This window comes from Lepisma saccharinum, chromosome 1 (assembly GCF_977018435.1).
Source record: "Lepisma saccharinum chromosome 1, izLepSacc3.1, whole genome shotgun sequence".
In the NCBI taxonomy this organism is placed as follows: Eukaryota; Metazoa; Arthropoda; class Insecta; order Zygentoma; family Lepismatidae; genus Lepisma; species Lepisma saccharinum.
Genome location: NC_139229.1, coordinates 203,535,033 through 203,556,957, shown reverse-complemented (window position 1 = coordinate 203,556,957; position 21,925 = coordinate 203,535,033). Strand labels below are relative to the sequence as shown.

At 35.8% G+C, this 21,925-nt stretch overlaps 1 protein-coding gene across 1 annotated transcript in view; it reads right to left on the bottom strand.

The window, feature by feature from the left end:
- Positions 1-1,385: 1,385 nt before the first annotated feature.
- Positions 1,386-21,925, bottom strand: part of LOC145988453 (uncharacterized) — a 34,913-nt gene continuing 14,373 nt past the window's right edge. Inside the window, exons 4-6 of the mRNA XM_083123334.1 lie at positions 19,337-19,470; positions 10,795-10,999; positions 1,386-5,195 (exon numbers count right to left, since the gene is read on the bottom strand). Of these exons, the coding sequence (XP_082979460.1) occupies positions 4,281-5,195; positions 10,795-10,999; positions 19,337-19,470 (1,254 nt within the window). The 3' untranslated portion in view covers positions 1,386-4,280. The remainder of the gene's footprint in view (positions 5,196-10,794; positions 11,000-19,336; positions 19,471-21,925) is intronic.

The following is a 21,925-nucleotide window of genomic DNA, read 5'->3' as shown; positions in this document are numbered from 1 at the left end:
ATCTCTAATGCGAGATAAATTTCTGAAATTAAAATAAATAACTTCTATAACTAATACTAAATTGATATTTAGTAACATTGCTTGTAATTACAAAATCGTTACATCTGTTCCTAAAGGTTGGCTTATAGTTGGCTTAGAAAATAATGCTTGTGCTCAAGAAATCATATTTATTCATGTTTATTCACGTTTCTACATCTTATTAGAGAAAATTGTTGGTAACAAACTTTTGATTGGAGACCTGCATTAACGCCAGTGGGTACACAATAACTTATATTAAATGGCTGCTGGCAGCCCAAGACCGTTTTCTGCATGGTGCACCTGAGGGAGACTGGGTATATTAATGTAGTGCCATTTTTTAGCTGTGTTAAATACTAATATGTTTTCGTACAGTGGGCCACCTTGGGAACACGGGCTACCTTTGGCTCACCTACCTTATTACATATTATTGCAGTCATCTGTCATTTGCTTACGGGAAGAAGTCTAGTTTTGCAAATATTCAGTGTAAATACTTAGTACTGTTGCATGTATTCTAATTCTAACAGCTTTTCTTAAAGATATCAGTTACAATTTTTTATATTTTTTCAAAGAAACAGTTTGGTGCTGAAATATGTTTGATTAACTTTAGGTGGATGCGAGACCTGGGGCATATACGAGTAATATACGGAGCCTACAACCTATTTTTTTTCATGGGGCTGAAAAGATCAGAGATTCTTTGTCCTTAGTCTGAAGTACTATATGATCAAAATTTAAACTTTTTATACAATTAATAAACAGTTTATTTATATTCGTATTATTACTTAAGAGCAATAAGCAGAACATGTTGAAGGTTAAAGCCAGGAATTATGGAAGATTAATAAAAGTTTCTAAATTAGTATTTCTTTCCATTTATATTTAATTACAGATTGAGTATGTTCATTACCTATCAAAGTAGCAGATTTTAATCATATCCCGTGACGTTCTTTATCATAATTCTCCATTGTTTACTTTTCATTGAATTTTGACACAGTGATGCATTTACATTGTTTCTTAAAAAAATATATTTTCACTATACGATTTCATTTAAAAATCAGTCGAATATCGTACATTAACAATTTTATATTTACATATTTCAACGCGATTTTTATGTAGGGCTTTGTTTAGAATAGGATTTCAATAATTTTGAACAATATGTCAAAACTATCCATGAATTAAAAATCATATTAGTTGCTTAATTAGAACACATTTATCTGTACAATGAATTTTTCCAACAATGGGATGAAAAATACATTAAATATTTCATCACTTGTTAAATTTTGTTTTTACATAAATGGTTATTTTTCTTTTTTAAGCACATTAAAGTACTATTTTTAAGGAAACTAAATATGAGTTACATGAAAGGTATTCCATCGAGGTAAGGGCAATGTTTATTTCCAAGTATAACGTAACCATTATTACTAATTCCTTTCTCAGAATGGCATTAATGTGTAGATAATTAATTTAGGAAAAGAGAATCATCATTAGGATTGTACGATTTCGTAGCTTGGAGATTCATTCATTAATAAAAACAACAAACTTTAGTTTCATTTCATATAAATTACAACGAAGAACTTGTACATTTTCATGCTCATTTGAAGACAGTAATATAATACAGTTCAAAAATAACAATTATATACATAGTTCAACAAAGTCATGTGATTTTATCTAAATAAATGTGGACCTGTACACATTGTGTTGTTGAAAATAAACAGGCTGCCACTTGCCTTAAATTAAGGATAGTCAATATAAGTAAAATGGTTTCGATGTACATGACTAGATTATATTCTTCCATACTTTTAACTTAACCAAAGCAATCAAGATAAAACAATGAAAGTAGAATCTACAAACATGAATAACTTACATTTCTAGTTATAAGTATTCCTTCTGACAAGTGTTTCACGTAAATGGTGAACATATTTACATTAAACAATCTGAACAATAATAAAATATCACATTTTCATAGTCTCGTCTAGTTCTGTACAATCTTACAATCCTAGAAAAACAGCAACTTTATAAAATTTGTTGGAAGTCTCCCAGTTATAAACACGTAAACATGCAGAAAACAACTATTGCTGTAAAAAATAGAAAAGGACTATTAACAAGTCAGCAGGAAAAAAATCAGAAAATCTAAATTAATGTGCTGACTGCCATATAAATTGAGCAATTCTTTTATATATTGTAGAATTTCAAATTTACAGTTGCACTATTTGTTCATAAAATGTATAAGTAGTATGATCAAGCGAAATTTTCAATGCTGTGCATGATAATAATATTTAAATATAGGTATTTATTTTACAAATTTACAGCTAGAAATCTCTAACGAATGCAAATATGCTGGAATTTGGAAATGTAAATGCTTAACTTTTCATGTTCATCTGAACAATCACTTGGTTCAATGCCTCTCCAAATATATATTTTTACTTATTACTTACTTCGAGTAAAATTAATTCCCATACACGTCTCATTACCTTGACATGTCAAAAGTCCTTTTCTTTGAGATATCTGTGTGGATATATAACATAATCTTCATTTGTAGGAATACCTTTCATATAATATCATCAAAATCGTGTATCGGATTAGTCCTAAGCAGCCTTTTCGACTCTTCCTTCATGGACATGATCGATTATTAACATATCTGATGTTAACAACTTCCACAAAATATAGGAAAATGTCACTCCAAAATATCTAAATAAATTGTGAAGTAAGAAGCAGACAACTGAAACAAAGAATAAAATAAAACAAAAAATTAAAAATTATAAATTGAAATGGAGAAACACTGGACACAACCTGCAAATATATTGTATGGACGTTATCCTAAAACCTACATTCATAAAGATTGAAATAGAATTTCTGCGTAACAGCTTAAAGTAATATATAAAAGTGTTTTCACCATAAATCATGTACTGTAAAATATATACAATAGCTGTGCAAGTTTGCCAATATATATATAATGTAACATACCACCGAAAAAATGTTAAGGACGCAAAAAGAATATACTTCTACTCTTTCATTATTGCAGCAATGAAACACAATAGGTACAGTCTTTATTTGTTTAATCATTTCTAAAGAAAATAAGTGCATGGGAACATTGCATTGCATGAAAATCTTCATCTTCTACTTCATTATTTCACTTTGCATGTAGGCGTTATTTTTTGGTTATTTCTGCACTGAGAGAGATGTGTTGGAACACTATTGTGCAGCAATAAGCACGTAAAAGGAAACATTGTTCTCTAGTGTTCAGAATACTTGCAAACTGACAAATGTGGAGCAAGTTAGTAATTTAAATCTATGTTATTCATTTGTTGATATTATTTATCACCTCCTCATTCGTCAAGGCATCCCTTGTTTAGCTTCATCATGTTTGTTGACAAATTTACTGTTTTATGACATCCGTTCTTATTTGTTCTTATCATCGTTATCTATGGAAATTTCCACGCAGTATTACTTTCGAAACACAAATATACATATAATCATGGCTACAGTTTGAACTATCTTTATGTCATTCAGTTCTTTGGAACAAAAACCTTGCTCTCCGATGGTTCTTACGTGGGAAGAAATTAATGATATTACAAAAAATTATGCGCATTTTGTCATGATATATGCTAATGTTGTGTGGTGAGAGCTCCTGATTTGTTCATATAGCTGAAAACACTATCAGTCCATCGTCGCCGTTCCCTTTTATATAAATTTTAAATTTCATTGTGACTTTTTTTTAACATATTATATTATTGCGAGAGATCTGGCAAGTTTAGTATTTTTGTGAATACGAAGTAGAAGATGAATTTTCAAACTATTTTCAACATCTTTTTCTTATTTACTGCTTTCGTAACTATCATTATGTGCTTCATCTTCATACTTACAATGTTTTCCTCTAAGTTTCATGTGTATGATGTTGATAATGTTTTGCACAATAACAATCTTTACAATATTCGTCTCAATATTACTTCAGTGTGGTATATTACATTAAGTACTTGGTGAAAAATAGATTCTCATATTTGAATATCTTCGATATCAGTTAATATGTTCAGAACAGAACTTTCACCCCCGTTCGAAGCACAAACACTTATTTATGCCCTCTTGTTATATCCTTGTGATGGGAAAACATATGTCGTAAGCGCTGTTCTTGTACGCCATGGATATTGATAAATTATCAGAATGGTACATGCAGCTACTTCGATAGCGAAACAGTGACACACACTAAATAGCGTGTGCGCTTTGTGAGTTTTCGAAACTTTTATGACTCGGTGTTCTTCCCTTTTATGTATTTAACAGCTACAGGGATCTTTGCTCCAGATCCCAGCAATCAAAGACGGTTTGGTAGGTTCCTGAGGGAGGAAATTCTCCCAGACAACCGATCCGGGCACAAAGAGAGGATACCATCCTTCCTTCTTCAGTTTGATTTTGACGGTGATGATGTTGCTCCTGGAGCATAGAACCGGGCTGGGCAAAGCGACCACCACCTGGGATCCCCACTTGACCCTCCTCTTGTATAGGCAGACGGCCATAAGCATTTCGTCCCTCAGCAACTGCACCTCGACCTCTTCCTCGTACGAGGTCACGTCCGAATCCGGATACAACTTTTTCAGCGAGGCAACATTCACCTGCTGCCCTGCAAAAGCTATGTTGACTATCAATCTGTTGTGCAGGGATTCGAACCGCTCCTGGACTTCCTGGATGTCTTCCGTGGACTGGAAGAACCTTTGAGTCCCTGCGACTATCTGGAAACCATCCTTGCTTCCCGGATACACAAGGTTCAGATAGTCGCGACACAGTTCCTTGAAGATCTTGTTCGCTTCCTTGCACCTTGCCCTCGTGACCGTGCTGAGGGTGTTCGGAGGCGGCAACTGTCCTTCTGATATGAGATGCATGAAGATCGCCGACACTTCTTCGACCGTGAGGAGACCCGAGGGGGCGGGACCCCTACCGAACTCTTCCTTGCTGAGCGTGAGGAAACGGATTTTCTTGAAGGCTGTCCCGAGTGCTTCGCGCTGGCATTTTGGATCCAGTGGGCAGTTTCTTCGTTCGCATTCCCTGGCTGACCATCTGTAAGCAGCGTCGAATACCTCCAGTTCTGACTGCACGTCCAAACCGTCCTGATCCAAGATGGCTTCCAAAACTGGAAGGTCAACTTCTTCCAGTTCTGGACTCTTCAAGGCTTCGCTTCCTTGCTGACGGATGAACTGAAAAGTGAAAATATTTTTCCATGTCATTTACATACTGCACCAAAGTTCTTATTCTGTATTAACTCTACAACAAACAATATCACTCCAGACGTTCTTATCAATTTTATAAGAGCTGTAAAGCAGAGAAGCATCAATGTTAAGAGATCATTAACAAACTTTTATATAATCATCTTATGAGGAAGGAAAACGTGAATATAAGTAGACAAATTCCTAATTAACCTATGCAATCTGAGACACAGAGGCCAATTTATATTTCTCTACTAGGCAGTGTAATTGATTTAGTTTCGAGTTACTTTGCATGCCATTTGAACTTCTTCTTAAGATTTCAGTCACAAAAATACAAATATAGAAATGAAATTGATTTAGTCGAAGCAGAACATCGTTGACACAAATGAGAAACAGTCTGATTTGATATAAATTTCATACTCTGTCTAAAACATGTATGTTAGAATTTTTACTGTAAGATTAACTGAAGACCTGAGGTATGCACATTGTAGCATAAACTTACATCAATCACTTTTATATAGAATCTTACTGATTCACAAAGCAATCGTTTCGTATGATTTAAAAACAGTAGTTAATAAAGCGACCTTTTGATAAATGATTTATACAAAGATCAAGGTTTCCATTTCCAGTGAGTACAAATACTTCGTAAAGTGAAAAAATTAAACTGTGACCATTATATTAGATACAGGTTTCGAACAAAATTTAAAAAAATCAATTTTAACTTTTATTGTTAAGAATGCCTGCAAATTTTTAATTTTAATTTTTATTAGTTTTGCTCTATTCATGTTAGTCAATAATATTCTAATACTTACTTTCGTTATGTCTACTAATGTGTTTGGAAATGTATGCTAATATTCCATAATTTGTTTGTTTATATCAAACTTAGTATGTAGTATTTAAGCTGTACATCATTCATAACAATGGGATGTATGAAATTATAGAACTGCAATACTGTTAATGCTCTAAAATTATTACAAAAGGAAAATAATAATTAAGAAGAGAATAGAACTTTACCTGAAATGTACGATAATGTTAATGACTGAGTATCTCAAGAGAGATGCTCAACCAGCTAATCATTTAAGATCCTACTAAAATTATAACTCTTATCGATAACATCTAAATATTTCTTCAGAAAACACACACACTTACACACACACATCTTTATACTTACGTTTTAATTTCAAACAATATGTATATAACACTATACTTTTCTTTAATTCTTCTTGTTACACTTTTCATTTAATTCATCTCATTCTCCTTAGACATACCTTTTTTGTTAGTTGGTTTTTATTATATAGGACTATATCGAAATCTATCGAAATCTACATTCTACATACACAGTATTTGAATTACAGCTGACTTTCAACTTCTCCACATACGTATTTTGAATTTATTTTGGACAATAATACACTATTTTAGAACCAACAGTATGCCCCTGATATAACTACACATGATGATGTTTTCGATAGGGTACCTTAACAAATATTTTGATACGTACACATTGTGACTACATGTTAGCATATGAGACAGCACTGCATGCACTTAGGTAAAATTGTAACATTTAGCAGGCAAAGGTAGTTACATTTAGTAATGCAAGACAAATATTTTCATTAAATTTTTAATGTAAACATTTACGCGATTCAAATATTGTTTGATATCAAATATCATTATTGAAATTGATTACAACATGACTTCATTTTGAAGAAATGCTTAACAAGTGTTAGCTATAAGAAGAGTAATATAATAACTAATTGGAAAAGCTCATAGAGTAGGAAAATATACTTCTTGTTTCGTCACTTTCGCATAAAATCCTTGCACAAAATCGCAAAGCTGATGAACTTTTTTCGGAAGTTCATGTGTACAAAGATTCTACAAATGTTAATTTTAATACTGCTTCAGAGCCATTCCATGTGAAAGTGGATAAACAAAGTTGATTCATTTCTATTGAACATATCACTTATTATACGTATATGAAATTAAAGGGAAAACTATACAGAATTTGGAATTATTAATACAAACATTAATTTCATGGCTTTTAAATAACATATTTCCAAACCTATTACTTTTTATAGTAGAAATTGGATTTTATGTGTGGTGTTTTCACTTAATTTAGTTTCATTATGATACAATATTATACCATAACAAAACTAAAATAATTAAAATTTCGTTCTAATTGTCTCATTTATTGTTTCTATATCTTAAGCTCTGAAGGATCCTAATTCATTTCTAATAAAAACCTTAATTTGAAGAATCTATTTATGATAATTTTCATAGCCTTTACATTGTTTCATAATCCTACATGTGCATGATGTCACACCAATCACAAAATTTGTCACACCCATCAAAGGGAAAAAAATATGTATTAAAAAGTATGTAGTAATATTTTTAGAAACTAGAAGCTTCTAAATTTTGAGTAATGTTCGCTATGTGAAAATAAAATGAAATTGTTTTCAGTAAACCATTATGTTTAACAGAGTTTTTTTAAAGGCTCAGGAAGGTCATAAAGTCATGTCTCAGAAGTTTCACACCCGTCACAAGTACAAAAAATGTATTTTCTGTGGCTGATTTGAGATGGAGGAGAAATATTCTGCAATTAAATACCTTTCATCAAGGAAAATGAAATTACATGAATTGATAGAGTTTATATTTGAAGGTGCTGAGAAAATAATTTTAAAATGAATGGAAATTTGTCTGAATGCCACAACCGTCACATTGGGATTGCCCTTCAGTAGCAAAAAAAAGCTTGATTCTTCAGTAGTTTTCCTGATATGCGCACTGTAAATGCAATCTCAATACCCATAATATGCAAATTCATCAGTCAACGGTTGAAAGGTTTATTCTCGGAAAATGTACATGAATGACGTGCATTGGTATCTCCTATGTACGAGCATCTAGATGCAGCAATAGATGACACTCTCCTGCCCCAACAAAAATACAAGAGTAATTCACACACTAACCGAAGGTATCACACAAACAGTACTTCATAACACAAAAAATAAAAATTGATTTATTGTTGTCAAAACATTTTTTCAACCATGCCCAAGAAAAATATATACTTTGTAATTGAAGATATAAAATATCCATGTATAACAAATTCGTTTTCACCAAGTGCACATGATATTATAACTTTGGGCAGATTCAGATTGATATTAGTAAAATTCCCAAAACTCAATCACCAAGTAGTATACTGAAAGCTTACAATCAGTTACAATTATTAGATACCATGAAGGACGTATTTAGGGCGGTCCAAGGGCTCCGTGATGAAAAAAATCTTATTCAACATTGATTGTATAATTGAGGGTTATTTATTTCTGTCGAACGTATTGGAATACAAGGACAATATTCGGATCATAGGCTTTGAATAGAATAACAGTACCAAAATACTAATCAGGAACTCTGTTTTTTGTCAATTGGATCTAACATTCCTGTTATTCAATAAATATTAAATTATTTATCTATTTGGCATTAATTTCCTCTCCAGGGCAGTTTTTGTTATGCAAGTTTTCGTGATCTTAACTACAATCAAGCTAGGTAATGAATACGTGCTGTTATATATCTTATCTCATACAGTTTATATACTTATTCATGTAATAGTAACAATACAATATTTATTAATTTACATATTTAAATAATATTAGTATTTTAATTAAATTTAATATAATTATAATAATTTGAACATTTACAGAAAATTATTATTATTATCTCTGAGATAATTGATTCACCCTCCTCCCTGAAATATATTTGTGTAAGTGCCTAGCTACGATTGAACGGAAGTGTTTAGAGATTGTGTCCCTTTATAGAAACCAAATGGTAGCTTGAATTTTGAAGGGTCATTTACTTGGAACTAATTTTTTACATGAATAAATATAATGGAAATGAGAGAGAGAGAGAAAGTCTTCGATTTTTTTTCCCAACAAACAAATAAGCCAAGAGTGGTCGGATGAAGTAAATAATATTTTGGTAAAGGTAATCAAAGAGTTTTTTGCAACAAATTGATCTTTATTTTTTTTCCTAAGGGGAATCTGAATAAAAAAAGTTGTGTTCTATATGGAGTTCCGACATTTCCGACACCGTCATTTGCGACACTAAGGCAAAAACCGTTTTTTTCCCGTTATAAGCGACACTGCTTGGATTTTCCCCTACGATTTCTAATTTGTTTACCAGAATTAGCTACATTTCCGTACGTGCAGCAGCAATAGCGTCTCTGAAGAGAGTATTTCCCGAGGTTCAGATCAGTTGTTGTAATTATCACTTTAACCTATGTTTGTAGCGAAAGGTGCAGGAGTTGAGACTGACAAACTATTACAAAACAGATCCAGACATGCGGCTGTGTATAAGAATGTGTTCAGCTCTGGCTTACATTCCTGTGGCTGACGTCGATGATGGATGGCTGTGTGTGATGGAAGATGCGCCAAACCACGACATATTGTGAAAGTTTTTGGATTATTTCGTTGAACAGTGGATGAACAACTCTGTTTTTGACATTTCCATGTGGAACTGCTCCCAACAGCGGCACAGGCCTAACAATGCAGTCGAGGGATGGAACCATACAGTTAATGTATTGACTGAAAAGTCAAGTCCTAATGTGTACCAATTAGTGAAGACTTTAAGATTAGAAGCCGTGTACAACGACTACTTATGTGAGAGGAGGGCCTTGAATCTTAAAGGGAAACTTAGACGACGTCAGTACATTACATTAGATGAGAGAATACAAACAGCGTTTGCCGACTATGGAAAGCATAGAGATCTTAAGCGCTTTTTGAGGAGAATGGCGTTCGTTCAGAAATTAGAATGAATATAGTAAGATGTTGGTTCAACTACAAGAGAAACGACTCATTCTACTTTTCTACATTGACAAGGGATTGCAGTCTGCTCCTATACTGACAAGGGATCTAAACAATCCGTCATTGACAAAGGATAAATACATCAAGCATTTAAACACCCACCTTCCATGATGTCAGTGTGAAGGAAAACTAATAAAGGTTTTAAAAAAAAACACCAGCTTCCATGATGCTGCCAGCCCTAAGCCTGGATAAAGTATGACGGGAAGCTATTTACATTTTGTGTCGCAACTGTCATGGAATATATTTTCCATACAGTGTCGCATATGATGGCAGAAATGCTAGTGTCGCATACGACGGTGTCGCAAAAGTCGTGGATTTGTTCTGTATTACGTTGAAAATTGTGCGATGTCTTGAAATAGAAATATTTAAGATAAACAGACAAAGGGAGAAAGAATAGAATTATATTTAGATATATAGAGAGTACGAAAAAGGGACAGCTATAAACGTAGCAAATGAGTGAGAGGGTGGACGAGAAAGAAGCAAAGAGAGGAAGAAAAAAAGGCTACAGTGAGAAAGAGAGAGTAAGACAAAAATGAAAGCTCATTAAAGAAAGAGAGAGAGAAAAGGCGAAATAAAAAAAAAGAGAATAGAGAAGATAATAAGTCAAAACAGGAGAGAATAAATAGTAAAATAATCAAAGGAGAGAGAGTAAGGAAGAAGACACATTCTATGACATCGGAAAAATAGCGAGAATCTATGGAATGAAAGACAGATAAACATAAAAGGGGAAACCTGAATCAACTTACCTCCATGGCAGCATCCATGAGCATTTTGTCATCGTACATCGTGGCGTATTGAAGGACCGGCCATGTGTAGTGGGGCGTGATGTTGCTGGAGAGGAACCTGGAGCAGATCTCGACGAGCTCTTCTATCATGTATTTGTGCGCCGCCCGGTAAAGTTCCAAAGCCTGGAGGACGCATTCCAGCTTCAATTTGTCTGTATATATGAATCTGCAATGCAAACCAGATTGTTAGACATGCACATGGATAGCAAGAAGCGAAAGAAAAAGCATGTAACAGACACCTGATTGAATCCTGTTAACTGTTACTTAATTGCTATTACTTACTCTCTAGATAACTGCTTGTAAAAACTCTACATATGGGCCAACAATATATTCTGCACATTGGTTTCTTTACCCCCAACGTACTTACACCTACAAAATAGAGCATATGTAATTAAAAAATGCAGTAAAGTGTAAAACATTTGTATTTAGCATGCATATTGGTACAGCACGTGGACTGTGCCAGAAATTCAATGTATTTTCTTCTACCTTTTAACATGTAAACGTGTTATATTAAAAGTAATTAAACAAAACCAGTACGGCTACAAGGGAGGGTCAGAAAGGTACATGGCCAATCCAAAATCAAATCGACCGAACTTGTCAAAAAATAATAGGTAAATTGAATGAAAAAAAAATAACATGAAAATGTATAGATTCTGGTGCATATTATCGGAATCTTATTTATTTCGATTCCGTAACGGAAATGTGAATATTAAATACTTTTTAATTTGAAGGTGTAACGCACACCAGAAGTATGACAGCGACACCATCAGGCACACATCAGGAAAATTCGGTGTCTCTGTGACCTATCACAATTAATTTTCGCAATAATATGTGAAATGACGTCAATGGTTTTTAAACCCTTTCACGGAAAACGTTTTAGCACAATAATAGACTCACGTTTGCACAACATTCGAATGAGTCAATAACCTATCAAATCAGATACGTCAACAAATGGCATCCCTTGCTCATTTCAAAGATAGAACTCATTATTCCTCCCCCATATGTCATGAATGAAGTGTTATCAATAGGAAGCGATGTACATATTATGTAGTTACTCCAACACCCAAGGAAACTGAGCAAGAATAATTATATCGAAAGGGAATGTTATCATACAATTTCAGGGAATATCAAATAGATCTCCTATACAAGCATAAATGACTTAATTGATATGATGACGTGACTTAGAATCATGTACGTTTATTTTAGCTCATCATTAATATTATTCTAATTTCGGCTTCCCTCTTAGCATTTTAATAGTTGCTTACGGCTAAATAAAATACAATATGGAACAATCGTCTGTTGAAGTCTACAAATGTAGACCACATTGGCTCATTCTTGTCAACTGATATTCTGCATAAATCATGAATGTACGACAATCGTCTAACTCAGTGAAGCAACTGCTCGCAATGATGACCATGAACTTGTAATAGGTATCAACAGTATATAGAAAAGTATATATACCATACTGTTGGAGATTTGTCTCTAGAAACTAACCACGATTTATCTTTCTTTTATATATCTTTAAGTTTGAATATAACAGACCGTTCTGTTGCTCATTTTGCTATTCATTTGTTTCTGTATAACTTCAAATGTTTATTTTGTGTGTATATATAATGCTTTAAGAAACCTGCACTCCCATTGGTTAATTCATTCTGAGCGCGGTGTCCTATTAGCGCCATCTTTACACTCTGCAGTTTTCAGGGTTCGTGGAGAAGCCACTTAGGCAACAGCCGAAAACCGTCGTGGACAATTATGGATACCGTTAGCCTAACGTGGCTACCTTTCATTCCTGGCATTTCAGTGAAGCGTAGCGATATGTAATTGATTATCATAGGAACATTACAGTGGTCGGGTTTCCCTAGCCAGGAGTGCAGGAAAGTGTAATTACGTGTTGTGTGTACATATACGTACATATATTATACGAGCATATATATCGTTACAGTTAATAGTAAGTGCCTGTATTTTCTTTACACCTCGTAAGAAAATCGAGGGTGAACTTAGCTCTATAGTGATATAATCCATTCCAGAGGGATTGTAAGTGTTAACCTACAAATACGGTTACATATTTAGGTCCTACCGGGCAGGACCTCAATCATTTTTCGTCCTCAATGGCAGGATTCGCATTCACATACTTTCTTACACAAATCAACAGCGAAGCGATCCAGGCACAAGCATACAATCCGAGTGCTTTGATGAGTAGGTAAATGCCCGCGATGTTAGGCCAGGAGACCTAGGGGCACGGCGCTTATTCACTGGGGGAGAGGGGAGCAGGGATTTTTTTTACAGTAAACCAGAGTATCGGTCCGCGACAGTCGCTTATATTAAACCTCGTAAAAAAGTTTAGAGTAACAGGGTCAGTTCTGAATAAAAGTGGAAAGAAAAATGGGGAAATAAAGTATACAAAGACAATCCGCACACCATCCGTGAGTTAAAAGAGAGTATTGTACGAAAAATCGGGAGAATTACAGTAGACGAACTTGCACGTGTAAATGCCAATTTCCTTCCGAAATGCCAGGAATGTGTTGCAGCAGAGGGACATCATTTTCAACACCTTCTGTAGTCAAGGTTACTACACAATATGAAAACTGTAATTTTAATAGCCGACTCTAGCGACTGTCGCTGACCCGTTCACCGGGAAAGACAAGCGCTGATGCCGGGCAGCTTGCCGCCGAGTCTCGTAGCGAATGTCAGGGAATGCTCTGTAGTATCAGTATTATCCATGACAACACGCATACGACAAATGTGAAACTGTCAGCATGTGACCATCTTGCTATCAAGAAATATCTAAATATTGTATTTGTTATTGTTGGCCAATATGTTAATACATTTCCTGAAGGAAGTTTACAGGACAGGATAACCAACACCTTTACTAGGCTTTTCGTCCTGACATTTGCACTTTCAAGGCTTTTGGAATATGCGTTAATTTAAATGTTGGTTCCATAAAGCCATCCAAATGCATAACTAATAATAAAGGCTGGCGCAAAAGTCATCATCCTATTTGAACTGACCTTTATTTTGACATCTTGTTGTTTATATCAGTAGTGTTTTGTCAGTTAAATAGAAGATACTCACGAAATTTATTGTGTGCGAAAATGAATAAGTATACCCCACAAGAACGTGGAAAAATTGTGACAATTTTGCGTGACACTTTTCCGGGCAGAGTAATATCCCTTTTTGGTGACTTACCATGGCCCGCCAGGTCCCCCGATTTTACCGCTCCAGATATTTTCCTTGGGGGAAAATTGAAGTTATTGGTTTATGTGAATAAACCAGAGACGTTACAGCAACTAAAAGACAATATTCAGCATGAAATTTAAAACATTTCCCCGCAGATTCTTTCCAACACCATGGAAAACGCAATGCAAAGAGCCCAAATTTGCATCAATTCGAATGGTGGTCATTTATTGGATGTTATCTTTAAAAATTGAGGACATAAAACTTACAAGTATCAATAAAAGTTTAACACAAGAAAACCTACATTGTTTAATTTAAAACCCAAGCTATAGGCTAAGAAAGTCAGGTGATGAGTTTTGCGCCACCTTGTACTTGTTGCAAACGAAGAGTGAAAAGTTACAATTCAAGATCCAGCACTTAGCAATACAATATTGCAGATTTGTATGTAATAAATGTAAAGATTTTCTTCTGGTTAATAACAATAAGCATTTGCTATTTTCACCTGAATACAACCTCCCCTTCCCTCAAAGCTAGAGAGTTTTTTTATTATTATTTAACCTCGCTTGCAAATCTAATGAGATGTGCGCTGTGAAGCTGGAATGTGGAGGAGCTCCGTCATGTTGGAACCACCACGCGTTGTCTGCGGGAAAATCGTCCAGCAGAACTACGTAACAGTTTTCTATCCCAAATCTCTTCACTACATCATACCCACTCTATAGTTAAATACACATGAACATTGTGTTGCGTCCAGAGTAAGGTAAGATACCACTGAACTGATGTAATAGTGCCTTGCAGAAAGAAGAAACAAACTCATATATTATTCCAACAGTTTAGTCTCAATCCTTCCGCATACCCTTTTTTTTTCTTACGAGAAGAATGAGGGTCACAAGGGTGCCAAGGGACGATTTGTCGGGACACGCAGGCCCCCCCCCCCCTTGCTTCCGCTTTCGTTTCTGCTGATAAAAAAAAGCTCCGGTCACTTTCGTTCACTTGCTCTCTCTCTCTCTCTACAGCCGCCGAACGGGACTATTTTTGAACGTGTTTACAAGTTCCACCGTCTGCTTCGGTTCCCTCGGCGGGAACATTCGCCCGAAAAGCCTATTAAAATATTAGCGACTCCGCGAAAAGTCACCTCTGCGAAATCATCCTGGCATCGTAGAAGATGGGGATATATATTTGTTATGACATATCAACTCTGCGTAGCAAAGGAACTTTCATCTACAGACACAGAGGGCTCTAAGGTTTCCTACATCTTTCATTGGTAACTGCAGCAGTAATAGATCACGTGCATCGACCAAAAGTTATTAATGTTTGCTCTACGTAATTGTGGAGCATGGTTGTTTGTCATGCAAGTGTTCAACAAGTCAGTTCTTTACGGAAACGTGTTTACGGTAGGTATAATAGAATTATCATGAACCAATAAATTCATAAATTCTTTGGAATTCCTTCGCATTTACTACATGGCAACGAGTTAGTGATATCAAATTGTGTACAAAAGTTCCACTTGACTGGTTCCCATGATACCATCCGAGAACATATCATATTGTACGTGTCCTTCCTCTTTAACAATAGAAAAACGCTGCACACAGAAAAGCACATGCATCAGCCTCAAGCAAATGTCACATGTTGAATATGCACCAAAATGCATCTGATTTTTTATAAATATTGTTTGTATCTTATTACTCCACTCACCAAAATATATATTTTAAACCTTACTTACAAACAAAACTAAGTTATTTCCAGTTATTAAAATATAATTAGTCTATCCTGTTTTCTTAGAATGTTTTTCCTTTGAAATGCAGCAAATAATGCTATATATTTCAATTTGATGTTTCAGAAAACTTTCTTCAAATATTTAACAACGATTGATTGAGTGATTGATTTGGTATATTTTAAATGCGTCAGATCGGAAGTATTGGTCAACGATGAATGAAGAAGCCAACGACGACAAACTCAAATGATGCATTTCAAATGCATAAATTAAATTTGATGCATTTTCTTATCTGTGTGTGCTTGAGTCCGAGATACCCCTAATCTTATTCTCTGAAGCAGTTATACCTTTTTCCGGGGTAATACTCCAAAGGAAGACATTTCTTCAACCACGGTAGGTGAGTTTGTAATGTATAATTTGTGTTGTGTTATTGTTGAACTCGATTTCTAGACTTGTTTAGGGTAATCTCACCCCATTTTCTTTCTCGTCACCAAGAACAATACGTCCTCTTGTTTATCTTTGCGCCGTTTTTCTCTTTTACTACATTGAGTAGCTTAACAGGCAGGACAGTGGTAATTCAATGAAGTGGCATTACAAAATGTTGTACCAGATTTCAATTGCTGACTGACATTAGCACATCCTGCTTTACACATTAAGTAGTTAACATGTACGAGGTGTGGCTAGAAAAAAAAACCGGATTGATGATCCTGTCGACAAACGGCAAGCGCGTCAAGGTCAAGCGGTACATAAGTGTATAACATGATATCCTGCCTATCGACTGTGTGATTGCCCAGGGTGAGCGGCGCTCAGTTCTGATGTAGCTTGTAGACGAAGTGAACCGTACATCTGTGCTCCGTCGGAAAAATGTTGTGTGAAAGTGGAACAGCGGATCAATGTGAAGTTTCTTATGAGACTCGGAAAATCCGCCACAGAAACTTACGTTTTGTTGAAGTACGGAGATGAGTGTTTATCACGCACTCAAGTGTTTGAGTGGCTTCAAATGTTTAAAGAGGGACGAGAAGTGATCGCGGACGACTCGCATCCTGGACGGCCTTGCACGTCAAAAACGGAATCAAACATTGCACACGTCGGTGAATTGATTCGAATTGGGTACCCAAAGGTCAAACTGTCAACCAACATTATTTCATTACGGTGCTAACGACCCATCGTGAGCGAGTAAGAAGATGACGACCTGATTTGTGGAAAAGAAAGTCATGGATTCTTCATCAGGACAATGCTCCTGCCCAGACGGCATTGTCAGTCAAGGCTTTTTTGGCCAAGTATGATATCCCAGTGTTTGAACATACACTCTATTCGCCGGATTTCGCTCCGTGCGACCTTTTTGTATTCCCAAAGGCCAAATCAGCACTGAAAGGAACCAGATTTACGACCGTAGAACCTGTGTAAACAAAAGCGACGAAGGTCATGAATATGGTTTCAGAAAATGATTTCCAGCACTGCTTCCAGCACTGCTTCCAGCAATGGAAGATTCGTATGGAGCGGTGTATCGATACTGCAGAGGAGTACTTTGAAGGAGATAATGTTCGTATTGTACAAAATGACCAATATAAGATTTTGTAGCAACAGTCCGGTTTTTTCTAGCCACACCTCGTATATTTTAAAGCTTGCTTACAAACAAAACTAAGTTATTTTCAATTATTAAAATATAATTAGTCTATCCTGTTTTTTTTAGAATGTTTTTACTTTGAAATGCAGCAAATAATGCTATATATTTCAATTTGATGTTTCAGAAAACTTTCTTCAAATATTTAACAACGATTGATTGAGTGATTGATTTGGTATATGTTAAATGCATCAGATCGGAAGTATTGGTCAACGATGAATGAAGAAGCCAACGACGACAAACTCAAATGATGCATTTCAAATGCATAAATTAAATTTGATGCATTTTCTTATCTAGACATTTCTTCAACCACGGTAGGTGAGTTTGTAACCTTTCTAATGTATAATTTGTGTTGTGTTATTGTGAACTCGATTTCTAGACTCGTTTAAGGTAATCTCAACCCATTTTCATTCTCGTCACCAAGAGCAACACGTCCTCTTGTTTATCTTTCCTCCGTTTTTCTCTTTTACTACATTGAGTAGCTTAACAGGCAGGACAGTGGTAATTCAATGAAGTGGCATTACAAAATTTTATACCTGATTTCAATTGCTGACTGACATAAGCAGAACATCCTGCTTTACACATTAAGCAGTCAACATGTATTTCTATCCATTATAGAGTATGTCATACGGTATCGAAGAGGTAACACATCAATTCACCTAAGGTAAGAATATTTTTCAGCAATATTAAAATTTTATGTTGTTTGGTGATGTGAAATGGACCGACTGAACTTTATGTTATTCTATCAACTAATTGGACTGTATGCAGAGAAAAGAATATCCATCCTAATTGTACACGTACGATTGGATTCTTAAACATCTGATCTATGCAGGGGCATCTTAAGGGCCTGCCTAGCTTCTGTCCGAGGCGCCGCCTCGGGGGAACCAAAACCTTGAGTAGCGCCCAAACCTTATAAACGTTGATACAGTAAAACCTCGTTGATCCGGACTAATGGCGAGGATAAGTTGACCGGTTTAACGAAAGTCCGGATTAACTGAAATAACCTAAAAGTACAGTAGAACGTGAATTAAAACTCCGTTCCGTTCATAGCAACAAAACACGTTTTTATCGCGTATTTAAAGGGAATAGGCCTAAATACACTATACGGTATAGTACAAAGTCTGCGGAAACAGAATTTCATCAGTGGTTGACTGCCTTTTCTTTGGGAAGTTCTCTTGTCTTCTAGCCACATTTAAAACCTTGCATTTTTTGTCTTTTGTCTGTCCGGATTAAGCGAACTCCGGCTTATCGGGGTCCGGATTAACGAGGTTTTACTGTATTTGTTTAAAAGAGAGTTGGATTTGTGTAGACAAGAATTAATTGAAGAAACTGCTTCATAATCATATAAAAATTTATATAAATAAATAAACACATACCTAAATGAACGTGTTATTTAACAGTAGCACTTACAGTATTTAAAAACTAAGCCTATATATTATATTATATTATATTATATAAGATGGTCATGTTTTATTTATTGGAAGAAGATGAAAGAAGGGAGACCAGAGTAGATAGTTGGAGTGATGGCTCGTTGGACAGAAGGGGACACCAAAAATCTACCTTGCACGGGTGAAAATTGTATATTGAACTCCCCCTGAATCAATTATTACCGTCGTTTCATAATATCTGTTCCTAAATAATATTAGCAACATAATGTGTAGAATATGATTTGATTTTGGTTACCTTTCTGCCATTTTGTCTAATTGCCACAATGAGGATGAGTGATATGATGAAATTGATGAAGAAACTCACAAAGAACACCCATTTCCAGACCGCGATTCGAACCCGGGGCGTTGTATGTTGCGCGTTGTTCTAACCACTTTGACACGGAGATTTGTAAAATGTGCAGAATGGAACACATGCATAAAGCATGAAAAGTTAACTAAACTTATTATCACTTGCGGTAAGGTTTGTTATTAATTATTCACAGAGAATTATCCCTAATGAAGGAAGGGTGGAAAATGCAATTAAATGAGGCAAACACTCTAACTTACATGAGAAGCAACTCGAAGGCGTCCGGCGTCACATCAGGAACTACTATGGTCTCCATCTCCTTCAGGTTTCCATGGAACATAGACTCGAACACAGGACTAGCCACGGATAGAGGTAGCCTGTGAGCTTTAAATACCTGCAATTGAAAATTTTTCGACATGAACAAACTACTAGTGGTGAATGAATTTCACGCATACCCTTTTCTGAGTAATAATTACAACACCCTACAAGATTTCACTTACAACTCATATCTTATTGTTAGGTGATACAGTATATGTTTATCTGCCCACTCCAAATAATATATGCAGAGCAGAGTGATTCAGAAGTGATGGTACAAACTGCAAGGGTGAAAGTACACGTTAGGAGAAGTAAAAAGATAGCAGTGAACATTGGTTTCCAAGAACCTTTTGCGAGTAAATGAAGGATGTGTGTATTGTTACCATCCGCCACTGATGTATTGTAAACAAAGAGTCAAACTTGAGCGTCACCTAGCGGACAAGTGTGTAAGGAGAACAGGGAACGAAGAGCATGGGTATCAGTAACCTCATCAGAAACGGATCGTAACAATACATTGATATAACCTCTATCGAACTCGCAAAAGGTTAATTTGCAGACTCGTGTTGACTCAGAGCATCACTTCTGAATCACTCTGTACATGTATGCGTGTAATATATAGCTCCACTCCCCCAATAGTCGGTTCTTATGTCTAGTTACATCTTGAACAATCTCACGCTTCACGACCAGCCACCGAGCTACATGATAACAATGGAACAGAACTAACAAAATAATTACCTATAATACACATAATAACTACTACGGAACCCTTATGATAATTGATCATTAAGTCTTCCGCAAGATTCAATCCAAGAATAATATATTCTGTTACTGAACTTCGTCAGTCTGCAGTATCCAAAGGAATTTTCAACTTCCGTCCTGCGTCGTGATTTCAAATTTATTTCTGGAGCATTCTGTTCAAATACTTTGGTATTTTTAGCTTTGGCTCAGAATTATGGCGCTCGGTATCTATTGATACTAACAATCACTCAGTCAAACATAGCCTTCTCAAGAAAGTGACAAGACCATGCACTTCCACAAGTCAGTACAGAGAATTCAAAATAATGTTTATCTTCTGAAATTCCTGGCCACACTATTATGGTGGACTACTTGGCAGGACTTCAAAAAGACCTAACAAATATTTTGGATGTTTTCGAACACAGAGCATTATGATATGGCGGGGATCTGGCTGGTGTCCGTATTTACGGAAAATCCGCTATTGAATCCTGGCGCCGATTCACGGGAACTAATTTTAGCCGAAATGAAAAAAAGAGCAGGTCTAGGCTGCAGTATCATCTGCATACTGACGGTTGCATGCTAGTTCGAAGTTTGGATCTGGAAGTAGGGAGTGACGAGACAGCATGAGAAAATCATTTCCCAATTAGTTTTGCAGCGACGAATTAAGGGACCATCTAGAATGTCGGCTCTAATGTATTAGGGAGAAGATTTATGTTATTTTATGATAAATTATGACGGCGTGAAGGATGTTGATAACGTGGTAGTTCTTTATTCTTTTTTGAACCCCGTTTTCTTCCTGCCTCCCACTCCTTTCCGGGAAACTGGACATCTTCCAACTCAAACACTGTTTGCTTTCCAAGATTTTCTCGAAGAGTCATCAACTTAGGAAATTAAATCCGCCGAGGAGAAAAGCCTGTATCCACGCTCGAATAATAATCGGGGAGCAGAGCAAGAGAATGTCTGTGTTGACGTTGTGGCCCAACGGGCTGTGCGCCCCAGATATGCTCCCGTCTCTTGTCATCTCCACAGGCTGTGTCCCACATTTAGCTAAACCCGTGTTCCGATGAGCTATTATAAGCTGCTTGGTATTCGACCCTAAATTCCAATAACTTTTTCTCCTTCCTTGATGTTAACAAGGTGCATAACAGATTAATTTATTTCCTTTCATTATCGTCGTGTTTTGATTTTTGTTGCAAACACCGTTATTCTTCCCATAGGAGTATAGTCCGATTATTTTCGGAACAACTCTTTTCAGTTTGAAAGCGAGTCACAACTTCCGAAATCTCCAATCGCGTGGCGTGGATCCTAATGAGTCTGACGTCACCTCGTCTCAGCGCCTGTCTCGTGCCCTCTTGCTCGCTCTATAGCTTCGCCAACTAGTCACGCAATTAGCTATCAACTGCAGAAGATAACGAAAGTAATATGATTAATTTTACAACTGCAAATGGTTAACTCTCGATTCTGTATGGAAATAGCAATGTTAAAAGCTATCAAATGACTTGTTTATAGTGAAAAACTCAATATGCTGACCAAGGCAGAAATGTATTTTATTATAAAACATAAACTAAACGTAACGTTTCAACCTTCTAGCAAGGTCTTCTTCAGACTCTACACCAAGTAAAAATGAAACAGGACGATATATATACACAAAAATTACTCCCCTCCAGACACAAGACTATTAGAAAGTTGTTTTCCTGGAACATTCCAGAAGGTGGCCTTCCCTTGTCAACTGTACTTTCACCTGACAGGCGATTTAGCTAAACATTTTCTTCCATCTGAAAGGTGGTTGGACTCTTTAT